The sequence below is a fragment of the Aquarana catesbeiana genome, linkage group LG04 (genome assembly GCF_042186555.1).
Source record: "Aquarana catesbeiana isolate 2022-GZ linkage group LG04, ASM4218655v1, whole genome shotgun sequence".
NCBI lineage: Eukaryota > Metazoa > Chordata > Amphibia > Anura > Ranidae > Aquarana > Aquarana catesbeiana.
In genome coordinates, this window is record NC_133327.1 from 454,430,249 (window position 1) to 454,457,981 (window position 27,733).

Below are 27,733 nucleotides of genomic sequence, written 5' to 3' on the forward strand. Positions count from 1 at the left end.
TTATAATCCTTCCATCCCGGCGGCGTCTGAAGTCACCGACGGGATGTGGACACGTGATGAGGATGCCCCGAGGATGAGTGGACGAGAAGAGTGGCAGCGTCATGGCTTGACGCTGACCACGTCAACAGCTAGCAATGCGCAAGTGCCAAACTATACCCAGCGCGTCTATGAGGCAGCAGAAGCCTGAAGCGCCATCTTGGAAAGGGGACATAAACAGGGCAAATGGGATAAATCAAACAGATTATAAAATAGAGCTGAAAGCGCAAGTTTAAAGAGGAAACAAAAGTGATAAGTAGATGCTAACATATGTGTTAATCCCAAGGAGGCACATTATTCAATGTATATAAATAATACTGCCCTCATCCTAGCCATCATCGGGACTGACACCTCTAGGACTCCCAAGTGAAGAGCGATTGATTATTCGCTTATCACACTGGGTGTCCCTGGCATCCGTATGGACCAAAAATGTACGGATAGGGATACAGATGAATGAGAGGCCAAGTGATGTTAAATTAATACTAGAAAATAATAGAAACCTTCGCGCCAGTGGTGTCGATAGCAGATAATATATATGAATTACATATACTGGTGGTACATCTAGTAAGAAAACATTCCCAACAATAAAAAAATTGTGGAAATATATAAAACAATCAGTGTAAGCTGCTCCCCAATTTTTGAATAATCAAAAAAATAGATAATCAAAAAAAGGAATGTAAGAAAGATAGGGGGCGCTAGATACCATAATATTCAAGTGCTCCAAAAAAATATATCTCCTGCATTACCAAAAAAATGGAAATATAGGAAGCTAGGGGGCGCTAGATACCATACTATTCAAGTGCTCTAAATAAATATATCTCCTGTGTTACCAAAAAAATGAAAATCATAATATTGACAAATCATAGTTAGATTACACATTGAAGTGCCCACATTAGTGAAAACATATATAGTGATTGATTGTCCACATAAAAAAGTGATTGAAGTAGTTGAAGTGATATCTTTCAATATTATCCCAATCTTGTTGCTGTAAACAAAAGGTTTTCCATCACCAAAGAAACAAAAGAAAAAGGAAAACACCTCGAAGTAGTAGATATCTGCTTACCAGATACCAATGACTCCTTTAGTTAAAAAGGGAGTCACTAGCGCTTGTGCAGGGTTGTGCCTGCTCACATGGATGGCCGGACTGTGGTTGGTATTATAGGCATGGATCGTTCTCGTCAGGCTCATTCAAGATAGGATAAGGATACATAGGAAACAAAAACAGTCTCCATAGCATAAAACCATTTATTAAAAAAGTAAACAAATTAAAAAGCCAAATGGCCGCTTACATTGGTGGGTGCCTACCCGGCACTGGGGCTGCTTGCATGTCAGGATGACTTCGCAGTCAGAAAAAGCCTTTCATGTCTCCTCAGCTTACACAAGGGGGCAGCCAAAGGATCCGGATGTTGTTGGATGATAGGACATGTGACCACGTACCGCTCCGACGTACGTTTCGTAGTGAACGTCTTCAGGGAACGTCTACAGGGAAGACGTTCACTACGAAACGTACGTCGGAGCGGTACGTGGTCACATGTCCTATCATCCAACAACATCCGGATCCTTTGGCTGCCCCCCTGTGTAAGCTGGAACGCACGCCAGGTCCTTCAGGTCTGGTATGGATATTAAGGGGAACCCCGGACAAAATGTAAAAAAAAAATGGCGTGGGGTCCCCCTCAAAATCCATACCAGACGATTTTAAGGGGAACCTCGCGCCAAAAAATTTTTTTAAAAACTGGCGTGGGGTCCCCCTAAAAATCCATACCAGACCCTTATCCGAGCACGCAACCTGGCAGGCCGCAGGAAAAGAGGGGGGACGAGAGAGCACCCCCCCTCCTGAACCGTACCAGGCCACATGCCCTCAACATTGGGAGGGTGCTTTGGGGTAGCCCCCCAAAATACCTTGTCCCCATGTTGATGAGGACAAGGGCCTCATCCCCACAACCCTGGCCGGTTGTGGGGGTCTGTGCGCGGGGGGCTTATTGGAATCTGGAAGCCCCCTTTAACAAGGGGACCCCCAGATCCCGGCCCTCCCCCCTGTGTGAAATGGTAAGGGGGGTACCCCTACCATTTCACTAAAAAAGTGTCAAAAATTTTGAAAATGACAAGAGACAGTTTTTGACAATTCCTTTATTTAAATGCTTCTTCTTTCTTCTTCCATCTATCTTCTTTCTTCTATCTTCCTTTGGTTTCTTCCTCCATCTTCTTCTTCTTCTGGTTCTTCTGGTTCTTCCTCCGCTGTTCTCGTCCGGCTACCCCAAAGCACCCTCCCAATGTTGAGGGCATGTGGCCTGGTATGGTTCAGGGGGGGTGCTCTCTCGTCCCCCCCTCTTTTCCTGCGGCCTGCCAGGTTGCGTGCTCGGATAAGGGTCTGGTATGGATTTTTGGGGGGACCGCACGCCGTTTTTCTTTTAATTTTGGCGCGGGGTTCCCCTTAATACCTTAAGACCTGAAGGGCCTGGTATGGAATTTAGGGGGACCCCCCACGTCATTTTTTTTTTTAAATTTTGGTTCGGGGTTCCCCTGTGGGGAATTCCCATGCCGTTTTTATCAATGAACTTTTATGTGTATTGTCGGACCGGCAATTCATTAATAGCCGCGAGTAGTTTTAAATTACTTTTTTCCTTTGAAATGTCATTTTGCTGTCAGACTGTTCTAAACATGGGAAACATGCACCCCTTTACAGGCATACTATAGACACCCCCCAGGTACTAAATTTAAAGGGATATTACACTTTTATTGTTTCACTTTAAGCATTACTAAAATCACTGCTCCCGAAAAAACGGCCGTTTTTAAAACTTTTTTTGCATTGATCCATGTCCACTGGGGCAGGACCCGGGTCCCCAAACACTTTTTAATACAATACCATGAATATAAGCCTTTAAAATTAGCACTTTTGATTTCTCCCATAGGCTTTTAACAGCCGAACAGCGAACAATTTGGGGTGTTCGCGGCAAATTCGAATGCCGCGGAACACCCCAAATTGTTCGCTGTTCGGCGAACTTGCGAACAGCCATTGTTCGAGTCGAACATGAGTTCGACTCGAACTCGAAGCTCATCCCTAATCTTCACAGAGGCTGCTGGTAAGATCACAAACATTGATGTATTATTTTGTACTGTCTGCTCACTACTGGTTGTGGATATTGAGATACACACATTGTTTTAAGAAAAACTGTGTCATGTTATAATTAAATCTGTTTCAATTGTAACTAATAATAAAAACTATGTTTTATGGATAAGTTGTACATGTTTCCCTATTCTACTTACCTTGAAATATAAGCACCTTAAAAGTCCCAGGGTTGTTCTCAACCCTTTTTTCCCCTTCTTCCTCCTTATATTACATACTGGTAAACTTTAAACACAATGACAATTTAGAATAGATGCCTGTCTGGCATTGTTTTTTTTTTGTATTTGTTTATGTCTGTTATGCATTACCATGTGCTATTTCATTCTCAAATATATATCTGGTCTTAACATTTGCTCTGACTCCTCTAAATGACAATTTTTTTTTTCAAAAGTTTTGTTTCCTGAAACATTTTTGGTGATTGTGATAGACCCCTTCAAACTGAACACAGTTCACAGTTATAATTTCAGAATGGCTGTACCTTTGTCAACTTCTTCTTGCAGTATTCAACACTTGAACTATTAAAGAAATTGTTTGTCAAGTGTTGTCTCTGGATAACTTCTTCATCAAACTGTAAAAACATTTTGAACTGATCTGATTTGGTAAGACCAGAAAAAAATGTGGGAATAAATTTGTATTTGTCTTTGTAATCTTTTTTTGTTTTATATAGTTCATAATCGAAAGTCAGCACCTTGAAATCAGGAATTTCAAGCTCTTCACCCTGCAATGATTCTTTATCATATTCTAAATTATCCATGCAAGTCCCATATGACTGGGTTCCCAGAAGAGAACTAGCAAAAGGAGTATTTATGGGAGTAGCAGTGCCAAAATGTTTTATTACTGGAGAAGATGTACTTGCTGATTTGGTATTAAGGCTTGGTACTACACTTGTTTTAACAGTAAAGTGTGTGAAAGAATCCTTCATCTTTTTGCCTTTCTCATCTGATTTACTTGATGCTATATCATATATAGGTTTGTCATGCTGAAACTTTTGCTGGTTCTGTCCACTTCTCCAGAACGTCTTTGCTTCTAGAACTTGAGGCTTGAAAAGATGGTTGTGATTCAGATGTCCACCTGTATAATCCCAGGAGTCCTTTTTGTTTGACAATTCTATTTCATCCAAAAGTTTGTTAAGAGGCATCATTTTATTTTGCTGTTTTGCTCGTAGCATCTTAGAAAAATGTATTCTCATCTATTTAGGTAAATATGCTGCATCACAGCTAAGAAAAAAAGCAAAGAAATACATATGTGACAAATTGCCAATTGAATGAAAAAAGCAAGTATCAAAATAATAAGAGCATGTATCATCTCATTAGCATATTATCTCTGTCCGCTGCTTGGTATAGGACATACAATTAATAAGGCAGAGAGCAATGATCAAAATGCAATATCCATAATCAAAAGGATATTACTGTCAAGAGGTTAAGTTATCACTATGAGATGCACACAATTGCTCTTTGCTCCACTTAGGGATGAATATTGCCTCAGAAGCCTATGGACATGGGATTTTAGATCTTGGTCAAGATAAAAAGTCAGAAGAGGTACAAATTTATAAAGCACTGGGGTGCTCTGTCATGCCAGCAATGTTGGCCAAATGTTGACTCATTCACCTTTACAATAAAAAGCAGATATGGAATATGAATCATTCTCTCAAATTCAGTTGGTGCAGTTGGAGTAAGTTTGTTAGGGACACCGTGACACTGAAGGTGTTGGGTCTGTGGCAGTGACAAAATTAGGGCCAATAATTATTTAAAACATACCCACCCCAACTGATCAATTAACAGTAATGATGTAATAATTTATTCTTACAATTTATCAGTTATCATTTGAATTTGAAAAGTAAACCAAACTTTGAAAATTTTGTTTAACAGAATATTTATGAGAAAGGGATTTATTTTGAACTTGCATCACTAAATTGAAGCCATTCTATACATATTTTACATCAAGACTTTTAAACTGGATATTACCACCAAAATCAGAGCTAGTCTGCCAACATTTTAAATCTTTTGCAACAGGTTACACAAGGTAAAGTACAGTAGTTAAGCCACAATAAATCCCCGCCATCAGTTTACATGTGGAATTGGTAATCAATGTCAGTTTTTACCTAAAAGTAACCGGTCACAAATATAGAAAGACCCCCTCCTTCCCCCAGAACTTTGCTATTGGTCTTTTATATGATATGTGGCTTTACTAACCAGTAATGCCCCATACACACGGTCGGACATTGATCGGACATTCTGACAACAAAATCCTAGGATTTTCTCCGACGGATGTTGGCTCAAACTTGTTTTGCGTACACACGGTCGCGCAAAGTTGTCGGAATTTCCGATCGGCAAGAACGCGGTGACGTAAACCACGTACGACGAGACTAGAAAAGGCCAGTTCAGAACCAAGTGCGGCACCCTTTGGGCTCCTTTTGCTAATCTCGTGTTAGTAAAAGTTTGCTGAGAGACGATTCGCGCTTTTTCAGACTCGTGGTTTTCAGATCGTTTTCTGCTGTTCAGTTTGTGCTTGTGGGTTTGTATCTGCTCTTCAGTGCGTGCAGCGAGTACCATTGACTTGTCAGTGTGTTCTTGTTCATTCGTTACTGTTTTTCAGGTCGATCTTCACAGGCCTTGCTGTTCTTCAGTGCGTTCTGTTACTTTGTTGTGAGCAGCCGACTGTTTTCTAGCCATGTTGCGTATACGTACTTCTCGTAGAGTTCGTGCTGTGCGGGGGCTTGGTGTTGGGGTCCTGACCTTGACACAAGTCCAGTCCATGAATAGGGTGGGGAGGAGTTCATGGACCAAGAATTGGTTGCTTCAGCGTGACCAGTTCTGTCATATGCCTTTGCTCCGTGAGATCCGTGAGAATAATCCTGATGATTTCAGGAACTTTCTCCTGATGACGGACCCCGTATTTCACTGTTTGTTGGCTTTGCTGACCCCCTATATCAGCAGGCAGGATACCTGCATGAGGCAAGCCATCACTCCGGAGCAGAGGCTCGTCGCCACCCTGCGGTACTTGGCGATGGGGAGAAGCCTGCAGGACCTCAAGTTCTCGACAGGCATCTCCCCCCAGGCTCTGGGGATCAACATCCCAGAGACCTGTTCTGCCATCATCCAGGTGCTGCAGAAGGAGTATATTAAGGTAACATTTTTATCCTTTAATATCACATTTTATTGTATTGAATGTTTGCTAATATATTGTATTTCTTTCCTCATTCCCTAATTACCATGATTGGAATATGCTGTGAATGTCCCCTTTGTTCTCATGCATGCTGGATTTTTATGTAATTATTGTTTTGGTCCTTCATACTTATTTGCCTTCACTTACCTCCCCAGCATGGTCTCCTGCCCCTATATTCACCTCATGTAGTCACTTAACAATGTATTTTATCAGCTCCATAGTAGTGCTTTACCCCAAACACCCCCTAAAATGTTTTTAAATGTGATTTGTGCTTTAAATTCAGGCAGAGTGCCAGAGGCTTTTTGGGGGGTCCCCAAATCATTTGGAACCCTCCCTCCCCCCAACTGCTAAGTCAGCTGATACCAATTCTTTATCTATCCTCAATCATCTATCTGCTGACTTTGCCAAACCCATGCACACTATACCCCTCTCTTTTGTGGTCAGATTTATGGATGAATTCCCCAAAGCATGTAGTGCAAGGGCCTGCCTGTATACTTTCAAATGGTACTGTTTCAAGTTTTTTTTATCCTATTATCTTGATAGGTAATAGCAGAATGTCCAAATGTGCTCAAATGTGTACAGTGTGAATTTATAGCTTTGTATTATGACCCTTCTTACCTGCCCAGTGGGCTGCCAATAGTGTAACTAAGGAGGGGCTGTTCCAAGTAATACTCATTATTTAGACATTCATCTCTCAATGAAGTGGAGAGGGTTACCTGTCCAAGAGCCCCCCCCCTATAATATTAGAAATGGCCCATGAGAGGGGGGGAGAGGGAATATGATAGGTGTACCTTATACTTTGGTCTTTAAAAATTCCCATAAATCAATGTTATCTTGATGTTGGCCAAGAATGTTTGTGTCTAATCTGCTTTCCATGTTTATGTGCAAAAACAGTTTCCTTCCACGCCACAGGAATGGCAGACTGTGGCCTCCTACTTTGCCCAGCGGTGGGACTTTCCTAACTGCGGAGGGGGAATCCACATCATCCCACCACCCAACTCGGGGTCGTACTATTATAATTATAAGGGGTTCAATAGTATTATGATGTTGGCAGTGGTGTCGGCTACTTATGAGTTCCTGTATGTGGACGTGGGGAAGAATGGCCGGATGTCCGATGGTGGAGTCATTGCCCAGACCGAGTTCTACAGGCGTCTCCATAATGACAGCTTGGACTTGCCACCTCCAGAAGACAACGTGAAAGGACTCCCATTCGTCTTCATTGCGGATGAAGCCTTTGCGCTGGGGGACCATCTTATGAGGCCATTCCCAATGAGGACCCTCACCCCGGACCAGAGGGTTTTTAATTACTGGCTGGCCAGAGCCAGAAGAGTGGTGGAAAACACGTTTGGAATCATGGCCAGCCGGTTCCGCCTATTTCTTACACCCATACATATGGCGGAGTATAAACTGAATCACATTATCCTGGTGTGCTGTGTTCTACACAACTTTTTACGGCAACATTCTGCCAACTATGCTGGCTCAGTTGGGCCTGAAGGCGGAATTCAAAATGAACCAACCCTGACGGCGCTTTAAAGTGGTCGTCCTGGCTTGCCCTCCCTGAGTGCCCGTGATGTCCGGCTAAGATACCTTGAATTCTTTGCGGGTAGGGGGGCTATCAATATGCCAGACAATGTGTGAAACCTTTATCAAATAAAAAAAAAGATTAAGCAAATCTTTGGTGACATTTACTGCTTGTGTTTGTTTTAGCTGACCCTGACAGAAATGTGTGGAGTCCTGAAAATGGCGTGATTGTGTAACCTTACAAAGCACTGTTGGGTGTTATTTACTAAAGGCAAAGACACTTTGCACTACAAGTGCACTTGAAACTGCACTTGTAGTGCAAAGTGGATTTGCCCTTAGGAAATAACCCCCATTGTCACAGAAAGCAGCAATTAGAGCACAACAAAAGTGTTGGAGCGTTGAGACAAAAATCTACACATTCTTGATTAACAATCTTTTTAATACCTGCACAATCACATGTGCATTTAGAAAAGGTTTTGTAAAACAAACCAACATGTTTTTTGTATAACAATTTTTGGGGTGGCATTAGAAAAAGTAGAAATGTCCATTTAAGAGAAAACAGGCATGTTTCAAACCAACAAGAAAGACACAAATTTTTAACTTACAAAGTTCACTTTTGGTAGAACTTGAAGGCAATATCAGACATGAGTATTTAGGAACTGTGTTTGAAATTGCGTTCAGATGGGGTGAAGTCACCCCAGGAAAAGCCAAATTTTGATGATGCACACAAATTTACAAATGTCAACATGTGCTACCTGCCATCACGGGGGATCAAGGGACGTGTTTTGGGGGAGCAACCCCTTCCTCTCAGCTACTTTATTATTGAGGAAGGGGTTGCACCCCCAAAACGCATCCATTGATCTCCCGTGATGGCAGATAGCACATGTTGACATACTTTGTGCCTCTTCAAAATTTGGCTTTTCTACAATTCGACAAAAAATTTTAAAATTGTAGCACACCATAAAAGAAAGGGATTTGGAGGGGTTTTAAACTCTCCCCAAAACATCAATGATGTTCTTATTTTTTTGAATAACATCATTGATGTTTTTCTTGATGTTTTCCAGTGCAACATTACACCCCATGATCTCCCCAATCAGGATCTGTGCACCTTCCGAGGTGAAATGCCCTCACGATCACCTAAAAAGATAGAAACCAAAAAAAAACATGTATTATAAATATTCCGGCATCCATCTCTTACCTGAGCCTGTGGTTGCATCACTCACCTGTTATGGTGCCAATTTCCACCACGTCTTCCTCCTCCTGCTCTTCTTGTCTTTGGGGGATTTCCCCTTCTTCCAGAGGTGGGGGGTCTCTGGTCTCCTCGGATGAGGGGTGTCCTCCGAGTCTTTTCTCCCCTATGTTAAAAAAAATGGTATACTTAGCACACAGATATTTGATGGCAGAACTATAAATATTAAACATTGCTCGGAAGTGGGGTACAATTGTCTATTTTGGCAGAACTCCAAGATGTAGAATTTTTAGTGTCCTTTGTCAAGCTTCAATACTTTACCTGTTTTGTCCAAGCTTCACAGATGGAGACACCCCTATAGTATACACTGGAGCACCTGTGTGGGCCCCCTAATAAAAAGAGTGTTCTTGTGTCCCACACTAGTGCTCCAGTGTCCAGATGTGAAAACTGCTGCTGAGTGTCCTCTCCTTACACAGAATCGCGTTTGCATTTCATTCTAGTAACAAACCCATCTACACAACCAAATTATTTTCATACAAGTAGGCCCTAAAAAATGTGGTCAAATGCATATGGCCAAAACAATGGTGTTTTATAGGCCGAAAGAAAAATGTTTGATACGAACGAATAATGTGCCCATAAACATGAAAGTTGCCATTTTAAACTGTACAACAGTTAAGAAAAGCACATGGAGCAGCACGAACGCAATAAACACAAAAAGAATAGGAACACAGCACAGCTACTTACTTTTTTGCAGCACTCTCTGGATCTTTCTGTACTGCTCATGTTCTCTTAATTTTAGGTCCGACCACCGCTTCCTGAGCTGATCTTTCGATCGTCGTTCCCCCGAAATTCCGGTGCAGGCTCTTGACCACTTTCGCCATTATCTTGGCCTTTCTGACATTGGGGTTGGGGTAAGGTCCATACTTTGCACCATAGTCGGCCCTCTTCAGGATGTCCAACATCTCCAACATCTCCCCAAAGGACATATTTGAGGCCTTAAATCTTCTCCTTCTGGATCCAGACGTTTCCGGCTCCGGGCTTTTTTCCTCCTCGTTGCTGTAATTAGCACGCACCTGCTGTGTCTCCGCCATGTGCTCTTCCCCCACTGCGCCGAACGAAAAGGGGCGGGGAATAGACTAGAAAGAACGTCAGGGGCGGGCGGAGTTACACGCATGCACAGTGTCTATAAAGCGTAACACGCATGCGTAGTACGTACGATCTGTGACCGGAGGAAGGAGTATCGGAGGCGCCGATCGTGAAAACGAAGGTAAGATCTAAACTTGGGCCTATACTGCTTCCAAATTGAGGTCTATATTGTAACTATATTAGGAGAGTTTCACCTGACATTAGGGTTTGTCTTGTGTTGTGTCTTGGATGGCTTCAATGACCACAATTTCCTCCTCCTGTTCATAGACAAATACAGGGAGCTGCCCTGTCTGTGGCAGGTGAGACACCCCCGTTACAACAATAAACAAAAGAGGCAGACAGCGCTGGAGAAACTGCTGGAGTTGGTGAAGCCGGTGGTCCCCACGGCAACCATCCCCTATTTAAAAGCCAAAATTGGTGGCCTGAGGAGCACTTATCTTAGGGAGCGCAAGAAGGTCACGGATTCCCAGAGATCCGGAGCTGCAGCAGATGACGTTTATGTCCCCAGGCTGTGGTAGTATGAGAGACTGTGATTTCTGTCAGACCACACTGAAGTCAGGCAATCCCTCTCCACTCTTCCTTCCACTCTTCCTTCCACCCCAGCTGAGGCTTCCGATGTCCAACCTGGGACTTCCAGCCAGGAAGAAATGGAGGAGCCCAGCTCGAGCCAGGTATAGCATTGTTCTACAGATTTCTGGTCAATAAATAAATGATGTTTAATAGATGTTAGTATTGATCACTAATTGCTGATTTAATAAAGTGTTAGACATATCAATAGACAGTAGTGGGCAAAAATAATTGGGACAAGAATGAAAAATGCTGGGCTCAGAATGACAGTCTGTTATATTTGTTAACATTCAATTTGCAACAGTCATGAGGTGAAAATTGTGTGTGATTGATGAATAAAAAACTAAAACTATGTTCCTTTTTCATACACAGGAAGACCTCAGCCAGGAGGAGGCTGTGGGATGTGGCACACAGGAGGAAGCTGTGGAATGTGGCAGCCAGGAGGAGGCGGGGGTTAGTGGCAGCCAGGAGGAGGCGGGGGTAAGTGGTAGCCAGGAGAAGCCTGGGGCCAGTCGCAGCCTGACAGAATCGCAGGTTCCTCCCCTCCACCTTCCATTCAAAAGAGCGAGGAAGGCGACTCACATGCAGGATTCAGCACTCAGGCTCATTCAGGAGGCTTCTGCGTCCCTCAGAGCCTTCCCTACTCCTGAAGAGGCCTTTGCCTGCATGGCTGCCACCAAACTGAAGGGCATGCAGGAGGGCCAACGCCTCATGTGTGAGGACCTTCTGTATAAAGTCCTAAGTAAGGGGGTGAGTGGGGAACTAACACCCAATACCCACCTGAGTAAGTTGGCCCCTCCTCCTCCTCCTCCTCCTCCTCCTCCTGCTGCCACAACTCCACCACCACAGCCACAGCGTGGAAGGAAGCGTGGATGGAAGACCAGAGAGTGATGACCCTGGGTTCAGTCTGGTCTGACAAAAGATGCAGTCCCTTGTATGACCACAGCCTGGGGACACAGATGTCATCTGCTGCTTTCCGGATCTCTGGGACTTCTGGACCAGACTACACTCCCTTAGATATGGACTCCTCAGGTCACCAATTTTGCTTGCAAATAGTTGATGTGTGCCCTGGGGGTCAAAGGCTTCACCCATTTCAGCTGTTTCTCCAGCGTTGCCTCTCTGTTTGCTTAGTTGTGAGCCCTTAATAAAGTAATTTTTTTGTTCAATTATACTTGCCTATGTGTGTTTTCCTTCAAAAAGGACAGTTTGTTTGTGAGTAGGCTGGTACATTTCAAAAATACAATGTGAAATTAACAAGAGACACCAACACCAAACAATCTCCTACAGATTAAATAATACAAGATATCAATGGTGTTGTGGTAACTTGACACACAAAACACACACAAAAATATTATAGAGTAAAACACAACAAAAACAACAATAAAAACACAGCCTTGAAAAAAAAAAAAAACCCCAAAAAATACAAAACCAGCCTGGAAAAAAACAAAAAAAAATTAAAAACAACACAAAACAAATTTGGTCAAATGTGAGAAATCTAAATATATTGAGGGAATCACAATAAATAATAAAGAAAGAAGTTTGTGAGAAGTCTGTGTGAATATGAGCAGCAAAACTACTTCATTCTTCTCACATTATAAAGAAGAAGAGAGTGCGCTGCATTAAACTATTTTTGACATTGCAGCGTGACGAAAGTGCTGTATCCATTACGAACGCTAATTTTACCAGACCGAACTGTTCCGTCTCGGAATTTCTTCTGAGCATGCGTGGCACTTTGTGCGTCGGAAATGGCCACACACAGTTGGAATTGACGAGATCGGATTTTGTTGTCGGAAAATTTTATAGCCTGCTCTCAAACTTTGTGTGTCGGAAAATCCGATGGAAAATGCCCGATGGAGCCCACACACGGTCGGAATGTCCGACAACACGCTCTGATCAGACATTTTCCATCGGAAAATCCGACCGTGTGTACGGGGCATAAGGGTGTTCCCAGTGCTGACAGCTCAGTACTGGTAGTTTATACTGGAAGGCTCTTGACACCGAAAATTACTATACATAACGTAGCTGTCCAATGTTGTATAAAGTGCACATTTAAGTTTTTACATATTCTGAAAAAGCAGTAAAAGTGGTTTAAAGTAAGCCTTAATTCTGTGCCTGTGGATATTGTAGAGAAATTCATTGAAAGGGCTCATGCACACAAACATAAATACAGGTGCCTGGGAGCCCCAGCTGCAGCATTTTTCCACCCATATTATTGTATTACAAAATACACTGTGTGCCTGTAATCTGGTGTAAATGCCAGTGCTTGATAATACACACTCACAAACGTAATTTCTTGAACATGAGAACTGCACATTCAGGAAATTACATCCATGTGAGTGTATTTACAAACCCCCTCTTTTGCACAAGATTGCATGTAAACAGAGAATTTTGTAATTCAGTAACATGGACAGAAATACATTGACGCTTGGGCTAATGGGCACAGCAAATAAGGGTAAAATATGGTGTACGCTTTTGTTTACATACCGTATGTGTGTGCATAAGCCCTAAAAGTTCACTACAGAAACAGTGAAATATCTGCTTGTTAAAAATGTTGCTTAGTGTCCATAGTTTTGGCACAGGTGCACTTTAAGGGCTGGACACTTCATTCACTGTCAACACTATTGTACAGTGATTCTGTACAGTTATCATATTGTATTGTATTGTATTGTACAGTTATTCTGCAGTGCCTTCCAGTGAGTTGTGATAAAATGCAGCAAGTCAGTTGTTCTGGTGCAGCACCAGTGTGCCAGGAATGCATGCTGGAACTCAGCATGACAGCCAGGCATCTAGCATCTGCAAAGTGAAAAGTCTGCAGTGGTAGCCTTTATATTTTTTTCAGGAAATGTTTTCTTTAGCATTCCTTCTTTCCATTTCCCGCCTTCTCCAGCAACTCACACCTCGCAATGTCTGCTCAAAGTGATGGGATTCTAGATTTATGAAGATCCTGGAGCTTCATTAAGTCCTAGACATTTGTCTAGGTTGCCTTGTAGTTGACTTGTCCCTGAACTACATACCACACATCTATACTTAAACACTTGTCTACCAAGGTATGTTTGTAAACGACATGGTAAACAAGTTGTTAAATCAAGCTCACAGCTACTGCTGCAGCATACTGGCTTTATAAGCCAGTGAAGGGCTTTCTGATAAATGTGCTCAGGTGGCTCTAGAACCAGCACCCGCAGTTGTTCCTGGGGGTATTCCGGGGCCATAATTCATTGACAACTCTAAACTGATGAACTGTAAAGGTTTTTAAATAATTGCCTAAGGAACATTTTGTGTACCATCATTTTTTGTGAATGCTATGAAAGTATCTGCAAGTAATGTGACCCACGGTAAATGCTTAGAGGCCCCAGCTCAGGCTGACAAGGCCCGATGGATTGGATGCTGCTGACAACTGAGGGTGCAGGTTAGGAAAAGGTTTGTCCTAAGCATGCTTTGAAAGAGAAAGTACGGCTATCTCAATTAGAACACCTGTCAGTTTTTATTGCTGTCTGTGCCCCATTAGAGAGATTCACCCTCTCTAATTGTCCTGTTTACAATTATCATTAAAGTAAAAGAAAATCCCAAATTTTGGGTTGACACCGGAACAGTAATAGTAATCTTTCAAATAGGACACTAGTTCTGCTGACCCTGGTGATACACTGGGGTTCCCTCACTTTGGAGGAATTTCCTCATGTCCTGTTTTGGCTATGGGACAGGAAGTGAAGGGAAAGCTCCCCAATGGGTCACAGATTGAAAAAAAAAAATTGACAGGGGTTATAACCCTCCATTACTTTGTCCAAAATGAAGTACTCTCGCAAAATTACACCATGCCTTGAAGAAAAAATATATACAGCCACCACTGAAAAATGTTGTGCACACTGGGCAGTTGCCTGGGGGCCCCACTTGCCTGGAGGGCCCCACCCAGGGCCGATCCTCAGTGCTGCAATCTGCTTCAGAAGACTTGAAGTTTTGACTGACTGCACTGGTTTCTCTCAGCCCGGCGTCTAGCTAGCAACCAGTGACGTCAGTCAGAGGCCGCCCGAGCATTCATAGCATGCCGCGGCTAGTGAACAAGCTCCGCCCACCTCTGCCATGTTCTTCAGACAGCATGGCTCAGAGGGAGCAGAGCAGACTCAGCGGAGCGAAACTTTCGGTTTCTGAAGACCTCTCAAGTAAGTCTAACTGTCTAAGTCAGACTTAAGTAAGTTCAAGTGAAGTTGTGCCCGTTATAAGCAGCCACTGTGCCCATCAAACACAGCCACTGTGCCCATCAAAAGCTGCCACTGTGCCCATCAAACACAGCCACTGTGCCCATCAAACCCAACCACTGTGCCCACTGCCCATCAAAGCTGCCACCACTGTGCCCATCAAACACAGCCACTGTGCCCATCAAAAGCTGCCACTGTGCCCATCAAAAGCTGCCACTGTGCCCAAACACTGCCACTGTGCCCACTGCCCATCAAAGCTGCCACGGTGCCCATCAAACACAGCCACTGTGCCCATCAAAAGCTCCCACTGTGCCCATCAAACACAGCCACTGTGCCCATCAAAGCTGCCACTGTGCCCATCAAACACAGCCACTGTGCCCATCAAAAGCTGCCACTGTGCCCATCAAAGCTGCCACTGTGCCCATCAAAGCTGCCACTGTGCCCATCAAAAGCTGCTACTGTGCCCATCAAACACCGCCACTGTGCCATTAAATGCAGCCACTGTGCCCATCAAAGGCTGCCACTGTGCCCATCAAACGCAGCCACTGTGCCATTAAATGCAGCCACTGTGCCCATCAAATGCTGACACTGTGCCGATCAAACGTTGCCACGGTGCCCATCAAATGCAGCCACTGTGCCCATCAAACACAGCCACTGGGCCCATCAAAGCTGCCACTGTGCCCATCAAACGCAGCCACTGTGCCCATCAAAGCTGCCACTGTGCCCATCAAACGCAGCCACTGTGCCATTAAACCCAGCCACTGTGCCCATCAAACGCTGCCACTGTGCCCATCAAATGACATCCTAAAAACCATTGCCAAGCCAATTATAAAGGAATTCTCTACAAAGAAGTATCGCAAATGTAATAAATAATTGAAGCTTTTGTACTGTCCAATTTCAATCTGTAATTTCTTGTTTTTCAATTTCTTGCTTTTCAAGCTCGTGTTATATTGTCCAAACTTTGTGTTAATGTTTAAACACTGATTTTGTTGGAAGTACCATTAAATATAGCCTTATTGATAATTTGCATTTTTATTCTCATGCGTGATTGTGTAGACAGGGCCCCAGTGCACTGTATTGCCCGGGGGCCTATAATGCTCTTAAGATGGCCCTGCTCAGGACAGCCACCAAATCAAGTTCCAAAAGCAGCCCATTCTTAATCTAGTCTCCAAACACTCTGCCTGTAAACCACTGTGTTGTCATTGTAAAAATACTTGCCAGAAAAATCTAACCTTATCCACTTACCGACTGGGCCATAGCCAAAAGACGGCTGCAGCGTGGTCGGCTTATTCTGGGAGGGTGTTCATGGATGTCCTCCCAGAATCTTGCTCCCGTGTGCTCCCTGGGGTGCGCACCAGGGAATATCCATGACTGGAGGACCCGGCGCATCACGGATCATGGTAAACGAACGCTGATAGCGGCCGTTTACCACGTGATTGCTCAGTCAAATGACGGAGTGATCACTTGTAAACAAACCGGCGTTCATCTTTCCCCTCTTCGTACCGATCGGTACAGTGTGAGGGGAGAGATCAGGAGCAGCAGCGCTGTGGGCTGGATGTGTACTGCCCATAGCGCTGATCTGTGCCCATTCCAGCACCCTTCCAGCCATCCCATCCATACCCATCCATGCTCAGCAATACTCATCCATCCATCCATACTCATCCATCCATGCTCAGCAATACTCATCCATCCATCTATACTCAGCAATACTCATCCATCCATCCATGCTCAGCAATACTCATCCATCCATCCATGCTCAGCAATACTCATCCATCCATCCATACTCAGCAATACTCATCCATCCATCCATACTCAGCGATACTCATTCATCCATACTCAGCAATACTCATCCATCCATGCTCAGCCATCCATATTCTTCCATGTCAGTAATGTCATCCATCCTTCCATACTCAGCAATAGTAATCCATCCATCCATGCTCAGCAATACTCATCCATCCTCAGCAATACTCATCCATCCATCCATACTCAGCAGCAATACTCATCCATCCATCCATGCTCAGCAATACTCATCCATCCATACTCAGCAATACTCATCCATCCATCCATGCTCAGCTATCCCATCCACACTCAGCCATACCCACCCAGCCATACTCAGCCATACCCGACCCAGCCATTCTATCCACACCCAGCCATACTCAGCCATACCCAGCCATCCCATCCACACTCAGCCCTACCTACCCAGCCATACTCAGCCATACCTGACCCAGCCATACTCAGCCATACCCAGCCATACTCAGCCATCCCATCCATACTCAGCCATCCACATTCATGGCTCAACCATGCTTAGTCATACCCATCCATGGCTCATCCATGCCACTACAGTGCCTCAAAGTGTAATAGGTAGTCAAATTAGATTTGAAATGTATGCCCCTAGAATGCCTGATGGTGCTCCCTGCATGTTGGGCCTCTGTATGTGGCCAGGCTGTGTAAAAGTCTCCCACATGTGCTATCGCCATACTCAGGAGTAACAGACAATGTTTTGGGGTGTCACTTTTGCCATGTACATGCTATGTATTAGAAATATTGTATAACATGGACAACTTTGTGTAAAAAAATGCGTTTTCATTTTCTTTCCACATTTTCCAAAAACTTGAAGAAAAAAATGACATTATCAAAAGACGCGATATGCCTCATAGATTATACGTTGGGGTGTTTCCTTTCCATAATGGGGTCATTTTTGGGGTGTTTCCACTGTCCTGGTGCTCAAGGGCCTTCAAAAGTGCAAGAGGTAGTCAAGAAATTAGACGTGTAATTTATGCTCCTGGAACGCCTGAAGGTGCTCCCTGCATGTTGGTCCTCTGTATGTGGCCACGGTGTGTAAAAGTCTCACACATGTGGTATTGCCATACTCAGGAGGAGTAGTAGAATGTATTTTGGGGTGTAATTTGTGGTATGCATATGCTGTGTGTGAGAAATAACCTGATAATATGACACATTTGTGAAAAAAGAAAAAAAATCTTGATTTTGCAAAGAATTGTGGGAAAAAATTACAACTTCAAAAAACTCACAAAGCCTCTTTCTAAATACCTTGTCTACTTTCCAAAAAGGGGTCATTTGGGGGGTATTTGTACTGTCCTGGCTTGTTAGGGTCTCAAGAAATGAGCTAGGCCGTCAGTACATCAGGTGTGATGCACCATAGCTTGTAGACTCTATAACTTTCACACAGACCAAATAACATACACCAATTTGGATTGTTTTTACCAAAGATATGTAGCAGTATATAATTTGGCCAAAATGTATTATGAAAAAATACTAATTTGCTAAATTTTATAACAGAAACAAAGAAAAATGTATTTTTTTACAGAATTTTTGGTCTTTTTCATTTATAGCGCAAAAAATAAAAAACCCAGTGATGATTAAATACCACCAAAAGAAATCTCTATTTGTGAGAAAAAAGGACAAACATTTCATATGGGTACAGTGTTGCATAACTGATTAATTGTCATTCAAATTGTGAGAGCACTTAAAGCTGAAAATTGGTCTGGTTAGGAAGAGGGTTTAAGTGCCCAGTGGTCAAGTGGTTAATGTAAAAAGTAAATCGCTCAACTTAATAAGGCCTTGGAAAAGCATTGTGCTGCTGTCTTTAAATACTTGAAGCCTACCACTTTGTTGCCCATAGCAATATTCTCTACAGCCATATTTTATTTTGTTTAAAATATCCTGAACCTTCTGTTCAGCAGTAACATCCGAGTCCCTAGTCCTGACAGCAGTCCGTTTTCTCCTCTAAGGTATAGTATGGTATAGTATGGTTAGTAGAAATATTTATGAGCTGCAAACACAATGAATACATTTATTTGGGGGTAACTAAAAAGGTATTAACATTTTCTACACATAAAAAAAAATGTTTCAACAATTAAAAGATATAGTGAAAAAGTATTGATTAGTAGTGGTACTAGTGAAAACAATTGATAACATCAGTAACTTGTAATAATTAGAAAAAAAAACTGAACAATTTAAAAAAAAAAAGTAAAACAAAAAAGGAAAACGTCCTTTTCATAAGCTAATTAAAAAGTAGTTTATGTAAATTCCCACTAGATGGCGCTATGCTATCATTTTAAGTTCATTTTGCTTTTGTAACCATTTACTCTGCCTGTTGTAGATACATTGTAGTATTTAGAATACACACATTGTTTGACTATTTACCAACATTTAAACTATCGGTCTAGCTTGCCTAACATGATGTTTCCATACTGTTAAAAAAAATAAATAAATGCTTTTATCAACTATCCCTCACGTTTTGCCTCCACAAGAAGTTAAGCTGATAACAAACAGTTAAATTAAATTCAATAATTAATTCTTGTAAATGTTTTACTAATAACGCCACTTTTCTTAACCACTTAAGGACCAGCCTCGTTTTGGATTTTAGGTGTTTACATGTTTAAAACAGTTGTTTTTGCTAGAAAATTACTTAGAACCCCCAAACATTATATATGTTGTTTTTTTTCTAACACCCTAGAGAATAAAATGGCGGTCATTGCAATACTTTTTTTTTGCACCGTATTTGCGCTGCGGTCTTATAAGTGCACTTTTTTTGGAAAAAAATCACTTTTTTTAGTAAAAAAATAAGACAACAGTAAAGTTAGCCCAAATTTGCGCCCACTCGTGGAATAGCGTCAAACTTTTACCCTTAAAAATCTCCATAGGCGATGTTTAAAAAATTCTACAGGTTGCATGTTTTGCGTTACAGAGGGGGTCTAGGGCTAGAATTATTGCTCTTGCTCTACTGGTGGCGGTGATACCTCACATGTGTGGTTTGACCACCGTTTTCATATGCGGGCGCTATTCACGTATGTGTTCGCTTCTGCGTGCGAGCATGTTGGGACAGGGCGCTTTAAAAAATTTTTTTTTTTATTATTATTTATTTTACTTTATTTTATTTATTTTTTCACTGTTTTTAAAAAAAAAAATTTGAATCACTTTTATTCCTATTACAAGGAATGTAAACATCCCTTGTAATAGAAAAAAGCATGACAGGTCCTCTTAAATATGAGATCTGGGGTCAAAAAGTCCTCAGATCTCATATTTAGACTAAGATGCAAAAAAAAAAAAAAAAAAGTCGTTTAAAAAAATGACACAAAAAAAATTGTGCCTTTAAGAGAAGTGGGCGGAGCCGACGTAATGACGTCGCTCCGGCCGTCCTATGGTATAGAGACGGGTGGGCGCCATCTTGGCCTCACGTCACTATACCGAAGCACTGACAGGTCCCGATCTCCTCCGCCGCTACCGACGGCTCCGGTAAGCGGCGGAGGGCACGGGAGAGCGGCGGGAGGGGGGGTGGCACCTCTCCCGCCGCCGATAACGGTGATCTCGCGGCGAACCCGCCGCAGAGACCACCATTATCGTGTACAGAAATGCCGGCCCTAAAGATGGATACCTCGGTTGTGGCAGCAGCTGCTGCCGTTACCGAGATATCCATCTTTAAAAAAATGACGTAAATATACAGTGGCCGGTCCTTAAGTGGTAGGGGAATTTTAAGGGATCCTTGTTCACATTTTATCAATAAATAGTATATATCAAATATATATAACACTGTATTTTCACTAATAACTTTTGAGATGTAAACATTTCCAATAAAACACAAAATACCTTTATCACATACTTTGATTCCAGTTAGATCCAGGTTGGTGAAGTAAAGCAAAAGGTGCATTGCAAGGTAAGTAACCCATGCTAAATACAACAGCATTCATTTCTGTACCAAAAATGTTATTTGCGGTTTACTAGCTTCAGAATAAACCTTACAAATGTAAACATGTAAAATGACAATCAGTAAACTAAAAAAATGTTCAAAAAAAGCTTTTAATTAGCTCAAGGGAAATATAGCACAGCATTAATTGACTACAGTTTGATGGTTTAGTTATGCAAAATGCATGAGTCAAATCATAACACATTAGCACTGTAAATTTTATAAATTTTGTAGAGATCAGCGTGAAAAATGGAAAACATTTCAAGACAAATGTACATTTTAGGGCTTCCTGCCCTCTTTTATTGTTGGAATACAGAGTAGCATGCATAGTGAATATATTTTCAAAATACTGCAAACCTAAAGCGGAGCTCCACTCAAAAGGGGAAGCTCCGCATGTTTGCTTCCTCCCCCCATCCGATGCCACTCTTGGCACCTTTCGGGGGGGGGGGGGGAGCGGGTACCTGTTTTTGACAGGTACGCATCCCCACTTCCAGGAGACCTTACCGCAGGAAGTTTCCCCCCCTCCTCCACCGCCAAACCAGTTAGAAAGTGCAGCTCGCTTCACACATGCGCAGTAGAGAACCGGCTATGAAGTCGAAAGGAAAAGCAAAATCCTAACAGTATTTGTAGCTGCCGAATTTTAATTTTTTGGTGGGGGGGGGGCTGGACCTTCTCTTTAAAGTGTCCTGGCTATCTCTTGCTGTCTGGTCTCCCTAAAAGAAAGCCCTGCTAGATCAACTCTTTGCCTGGCTCATTTAAGTCTTTATACCTCACATACTATCTCTCACATATAAAAAAACAAAATCCATTCCCGACAGTGTATCACAGATGCTCTCCTGATTCCAAATTGAAAGGAGTTAGCATTTTGCTCCCAATTCTGTCCCTTGAGCTATCCAGGATCAATGGTGCAATGCAGAAGGTCATGTTCTGTTCGTGAAGGGGACCATTGGCTGTTGAATGTTCACCCTGGTGAACCTCTATCTCCCTAACTCAATATTGATATTGATATGGATATTGAAATTTCAATCAATGAATCCAATGTACTATCTTCCAAACTATTTAGGAAACCCACCGCTGGAAATACGGTACTGCACTCATCCAGCTTTCACCCCAAACCTTTAATTAACTCAATTCCCTATGGGGAATATTTGAGAATAAAATGTAATTGTTCGAACCAGTCAGATTTTAAACATGAGGCCAATAAACTTAAAAATCGATTACTACAGCGTGGTTATAGTCACAAGTGTCTCAAAAGAGCTTTCAAACGTGCCAATCTAAAAGAGAGACATCAACTATTAATTCCCAAACAAAAATCCACCACTGATGTCAGTGCCAGAATAATCACTACCTACACCAACGATCACAATAAAGTCAGACAGATATGCCAAAAATACTGGCACTTACTGACTTCCGATCCAACCATAGGCCCCCTTGTACCTCCGAGACCTCCAATTACATACAGACGTGCCACCTCTCTGGGAGACTTATTAGTTCAAAGTGAATATAGGGGACAGGAGAGAGGTGACCCATGTACTACAGTGGGCACGTTCCAATGTGGATCTTGTGCCTACTGTAAGTACATGGACACACGGAAAAATATATACTTACCAAATGGCAAACATTTTGTGCCTAAACATTTCTCAAACTGCCAAACAACAGGAGTAGTATATTTATTACTATGCAATTGCAACTGCTTTTATGTGGGGAAAACCCTACAGAAACTATGGCAACGCATCTATCGTCACCTTAGGGCTATGCAGTCAGCTGACCCTGACCTTCCCTTGGGCAGACACGTAGCTCAGGTACATGGTGGCATTTGTCCCAAAATTTCTGTACTAGTATTGGATCGTTTGCATCCAAGTTCCCGTGGGGGTGATTTTAATAAGATCCTCCTACAACGGGAACTCCGCTGGATATCTAGACTTGACGCGACAATGCCACCAGGCCTGAATGAAGCCTTCAATTTGAAACCATTTCTTCTGGGTTTCTCTACAGGAGGCTATGACAAGGAATTATAAAGAAGTCTTCTGCATTGCTTGCCATCTGTTCTTTTTCCTTCCCTCCTTCTTTCCTTCCTCTTTTCCTTTCCCTTCTTCCTCCTTTTTGTCTCCCTCTTTTTGGTTTTTGTCATGTATTTTTTGTCTAATTATCTTATTCGTATTATGTCATTTAATAGCTTTGATTTGGGTCTATATTTGATGTTTATCCTTGATATAACAAAAATGCTCCTAGATAAAGCGGATATCCAATACTCTATCATACTGTTGAACATAATATGCTTACCTTGATTTTTATCAAATTCATTTGTCTCCCTCTAATGTACATCTGTATTGTAATATCTATAGGAATCATATATGTTTGTGATTGCTTTTTCCTTTTTAGGGATCATCATCTGTACCCCCACTGTAAAGATGAGACTCCCACATCCGGACAACCCAGGATATACTGATCAGGCTTCTGTAATTAATAACCTTTTCCTCAATTTATTTTATTCTATTACGTTTGAATACAAGCTTCTTTTGTTATAACTTTTGTATATTTGGGTCTAAAACTATGTGGCTTCTGATGTTGTCCTCGCCAGGATGGCTCGTCGGTGTTCCCCGACACGGAAAGGCCTCTGATTCCCTATCCTGGGGACGGAGGCATTCCTCTAGCAGCGCTGCTGCACATGCGCCCGATGAGCTGTCCCACACCTGCGCAATGGGTGAATTTCTATCTCCACTCAGCCAGGCTGCTTCCCTTCCTTGTCGGCGGCCTCCGTAGACGTGTGACGTCACCGCGCCTGATGACCCACCGGCGTCAGATGCCGCTCAGGCCGAGGAGTCACGATGGGTGGGCCCCTTTTTTTTTTTTTTTTTTTTTACATTCAAACACACAGCTGATTGTCTCCAACATCTCAACATCTCCCTGATTGCTTCAAAGTCAAGCCTATTATTCTCACCTGAGCTTGTTCCATCCCCTGTGCTACTGATTGGCTGTGCAGACCACACACCTTGTAATACATAGGGTATATAATACCAACTTAACACACACACTCCTCTGCTACATAGCTGAGAGGGGCCTGCTTTCCCTGCAGTGTGTGTCATTACAGCGAACCACCAAAGGTCAGTTATTGAACTCAAATCCCCCTTCCTTTTTCCTTTTTTAATATCCATGCCTTATTTTGACATTTGTTTCTTTGCAAGATGGCACATGCCTATAAACCAAAACCCTTTCCCTTCTCTTTCTATCATAAGATAAGAAGAAGGAATCTTGAAAGCTCAGTGTCCCTGATTAGGTATTTTCTTTTATTGATTTTTTAGATACATGTCAAGTCCATCCACCAGTGGTGGCTCTTGTGAGCCCTGGCCTGCCGTCTTTTTTTTGGGGTCAACGCCAAAGCCAAACTCTGCATAGTACCCAAAATCTCTCTTCTTACTTCTCCAATAACAATTACTGCCTGTATCCGTGACTAGAAAACCTAATTAACCCCTTGGACCCAAGGCTGTGGGAGCCCATCTCTCAATACGTCTATGTACAATGTTTACAATGAAGAGACATATTGTTTTGTGAGTATATATATATATACATATATGTTTGTTCAGATTGAGATTCTATGATGTCCTTGTGCTTTGTTGGAAGTTAACAGTCTCTTAAATTCTCAGATTAATTTTTTTCCTATGTTATATGTTGGTGCCATACACTTACTCATACACATTTATATATATTTTTCCCTTTTTAGAAACACATCAAAACTGCTTCTTTGAAACTCCTGAGGAAGGAAACATACACTATAGAAAGAACTGAGTCTTTCTATGTTATTCCGAAACATGTAGACTTGTAGAGTGTCCTGTGCTGTTTTATTTTCACTCCAGTGAGCTGACCCTTGGGTCTACTGGGATGATCTATTACAACACTATAGCAGTTAGATCACAATTGATTGTTGTCTCCTCCATCTCTTTGATCTTATATTGATTCTATGTTTGTAGATATTTTGCATATTTTGTAAACAATAAAAACTTTGTGATAATCTTTTTAAACAATACTACTGTATTCTATTCTTGCACCATATAATTATTTCCTGGTGTTGTACTGCCCATAATATCCCCTTTGGGGCACATACCCTCTTTTGGCTTTCTTCCTTATATATGGGATGTGGCAGAGACCCCCGGAAAAACTCAAACACTGGTTCCTCCCTATTTTCTTTATTTCATATCTCCCTAACTCAAACCAGATTACCTTTTTGGAACCGGTCCTTGTGAAATTAAGAGAATTTGCAGAAGGATCAGTGATCAGGAAGGGGGAGCATTTAACTTCACAATGGATCCTGCCGTGGTTGGCTCCAGAACTGCCTCTATCTCGTACCCGCGCTAAACTTCTGAAAAAGAACCTGCACACTTTCCACTCCGTAGCCATCTGGCAAATACTTCATCCTAAGCATTGTGAATACATGTTTTACTCTCACCGCCACGATTCTTACAATGGAATTGACCTCTTCCTTCTCTCTCTCAATCTCTCCTGTCGAGAGTTATATCAGCGTCAATTGGTTCAATCACTGTTTCGAACCATGCCAGTCTTTGTGGACATAAACTTGTTGTCCTCCACACCTAAACTATGGCTGTGGAAGCTCAACAACTCACTGATTCAAATGCCCTCAATTGTTAAAGAGGTGTCCAAAAAGCTGCGATTTTTCTTCTCCACTAACACGTGTCCGGACAGTGCTCCTATGACGGTCTGAGAGACACACAAGGCGTATGTCAGGGGGGTCCTAATCAAGATTGGCACGCGCCTAAAAAGGGAAAGGGCTAGGCAAATCACAGAGCTTCTAGGTAAGATTAGTGCATCTGCTCATAAATAAATCTTTCAGCGGAACTTACGGTTCTAAGAGATCAACTTCAATCCCTTGCAATGGAAAGGGTTAATGCCATGCTTGCCAAGTGCAGGTGGTCTTTCTATGAATATAGCAATAAATGCAGCACGTTCTTGGAACACGCTCTTCGCACCCAACAAGCTTGAACATTTATTCCTGAGCTTCTTGATGAAACCCAACAGAAGGTCAACACGAATGAGGAAATTACAGGTTCAGATATTACAAATTGCTCTATAACCTTCCCTGCACTGGTTCTGCCTCCGCTGACTCCTCCAGGCTGGAGGCCATCCAGGCGTATCTACAAGACTTGGGACTTCCTTGCTCCTCAGGCACTGACTTTGCCTCCTTTAAGGCTCCTCTCTACTGAGAAATTTGCTTTGGCTCTGTCTCACACACAGTCTGGAAAGGTCCCGGGGCCAAATGGTTACTCTCTTCTTTATTACAGAACCTTCTGGACCCTTTTTACTTCACACTTCTATATTACAGTAATTGCGAAGGAGGGAAAGAACCCGCTCCACTGCCAAGACTATCGACCCATCTCCCTTCTAAATACTGATCTCAAACTGTTCACTAAAATCCTTGCATTGCGTCTGATTGAGTCGATCCCAGGGTTGATCCAGTATGACCACGTAGGATTTGTTCCCACGAGGGAAGGTTGCGATAATACAAAGCTGTAAAGCTGATTCACGCTGCTTGCTCTCTATGCTGATTTTTTCAACTGAGGCATAAAAGGCATTTCATAGTGTGAATTGGGACTTTCTGACAGAAACCCTCAGACCTGTTGGTCTTGGCCAGTAGATGATGCATTGGATGCAAGCTATTTGTTCCCATCCTTCCACCCAAGTAAAGGTTTATGGTCACCTTTCCTCTTCCTTTGGGATTAATAATGGGACTCAGCAGGGGTGTTCCCTCTTCCCCTGATATTCATTCTGACTCTAAAGCCCTTTTAGCCCCGGTTCACACTATTGCGATGTGGGAACCAGCGTGATTTCAGTGCGGGTTCCTGCATTGCATCTCCCTCGCAGGCAGTTCACACTGCCCTCTGCGATGACACCCCCAGATCGGTTCGCAGATCGCAGTGCATGCGATCCGATTCCAGTGCGGGGAAAAAAAAAGTTCCTGCAGCCTTTTCGTGCAAATCCAATGTGAGTTCAGCCATACAAACTGTATGTCTGAATTTGCATTGCACAGACATTGCATGTGATCTGTAGAGCAATGCGATGTAAATTACATGCGATGTCAGCGTAAACCCAGGCTCAATGTAAGGTCAGAAACAATCCGGACATCACTGGCCTTCACCTTGACTCCTCACTGTCTTCAAAGGTTGCAGCTTACACAGATGACTTGCTAACCTTCTTATCTAGTCCTCTGGTCTCTCTACTAAATCTGCTCTCAGCACTGAAAACCTACGAGGCCTTATCGTTCTTCCATGTCAACTATCAAAAATCAGAGGCTCTTAATGTTTCCATGCCAGCGTTGCCCTTCTTAAGACTAAACTTCCCACCACTTTTGACTTCAATCAAAAAGGATCTTACAGCTGATTGGCTCGTTCTGCTGGTTGGGCCGTTGTAGCATTGTCAAAATGAACGTCATGCAACACCTGCTTTATCCCCTACAGGCCTTTCCAATCTGCATTCCAGGCTCCTTCCTTCGCGCATTCAGTCGGGTGCTTATTAACTTTCTATGGGCACAAAAGCCCCCCGACTTAGTCAGGCAATACTGTAATTGCCGAAATTTCTGGGATAAATGGCTCTGCCGGATGACCACCTCTATCGTGCGGTTTGCCATTTGACTAGAGTGCTTGATTGGTGCCACCACAGCTCTCTCAAGCAGTGGATGTAAGTGGAACAGGCCCTGTCTGGGGTACTGCTGGACACTCTGCCCTGGTGCTGTACAGACCTGCCTAGCTCGGTTCTAACCCATTCTACTGTGGGTGAAACCTGGCGTGTCTGTTCCAAAGTGTTTCAGACTTCCTCTTTAACTCCAGTCCCTTCTCCACTCACCCCTATAGTCGAGAACCCCCGCCTTCAGCCCTGGCCTACATGACTCGAGATTTCAAGTCTTGGAAACTGGTGCTCTTTTTCAAGCCCTGACATTTCATCTCGGCTGGATATTTGGGTTCCGAGATAGCGAATTATGGAAGATCCGACCTCTGCGGAACTATCTTTCTGATAAAAGCTTCAGTTGGCTCATTTCCTCGTATCTTTACCCTCTGCTGTAGCCTTAAGTTGTGGCCTTACCA

General features: G+C 42.8%; 1 protein-coding gene across 6 annotated transcripts in view; it reads right to left on the reverse strand.

Moving 5' to 3' along the window:
* The window catches only part of LG04H6orf118 (linkage group 04 C6orf118 homolog), a 247,397-nt gene that overhangs the window by 192,493 nt on the left and 27,171 nt on the right, over positions 1–27,733 (reverse strand). For all 6 annotated transcript variants that reach the window (XM_073627494.1, XM_073627493.1, XM_073627492.1 and 3 more), the window contains exon 2: positions 3,639–4,377. In XM_073627494.1, coding sequence (XP_073483595.1) covers positions 3,639–4,349 — 711 coding nt within the window. In that variant the 5' untranslated portion in view covers positions 4,350–4,377. The remainder of the gene's footprint in view (positions 1–3,638; positions 4,378–27,733) is intronic.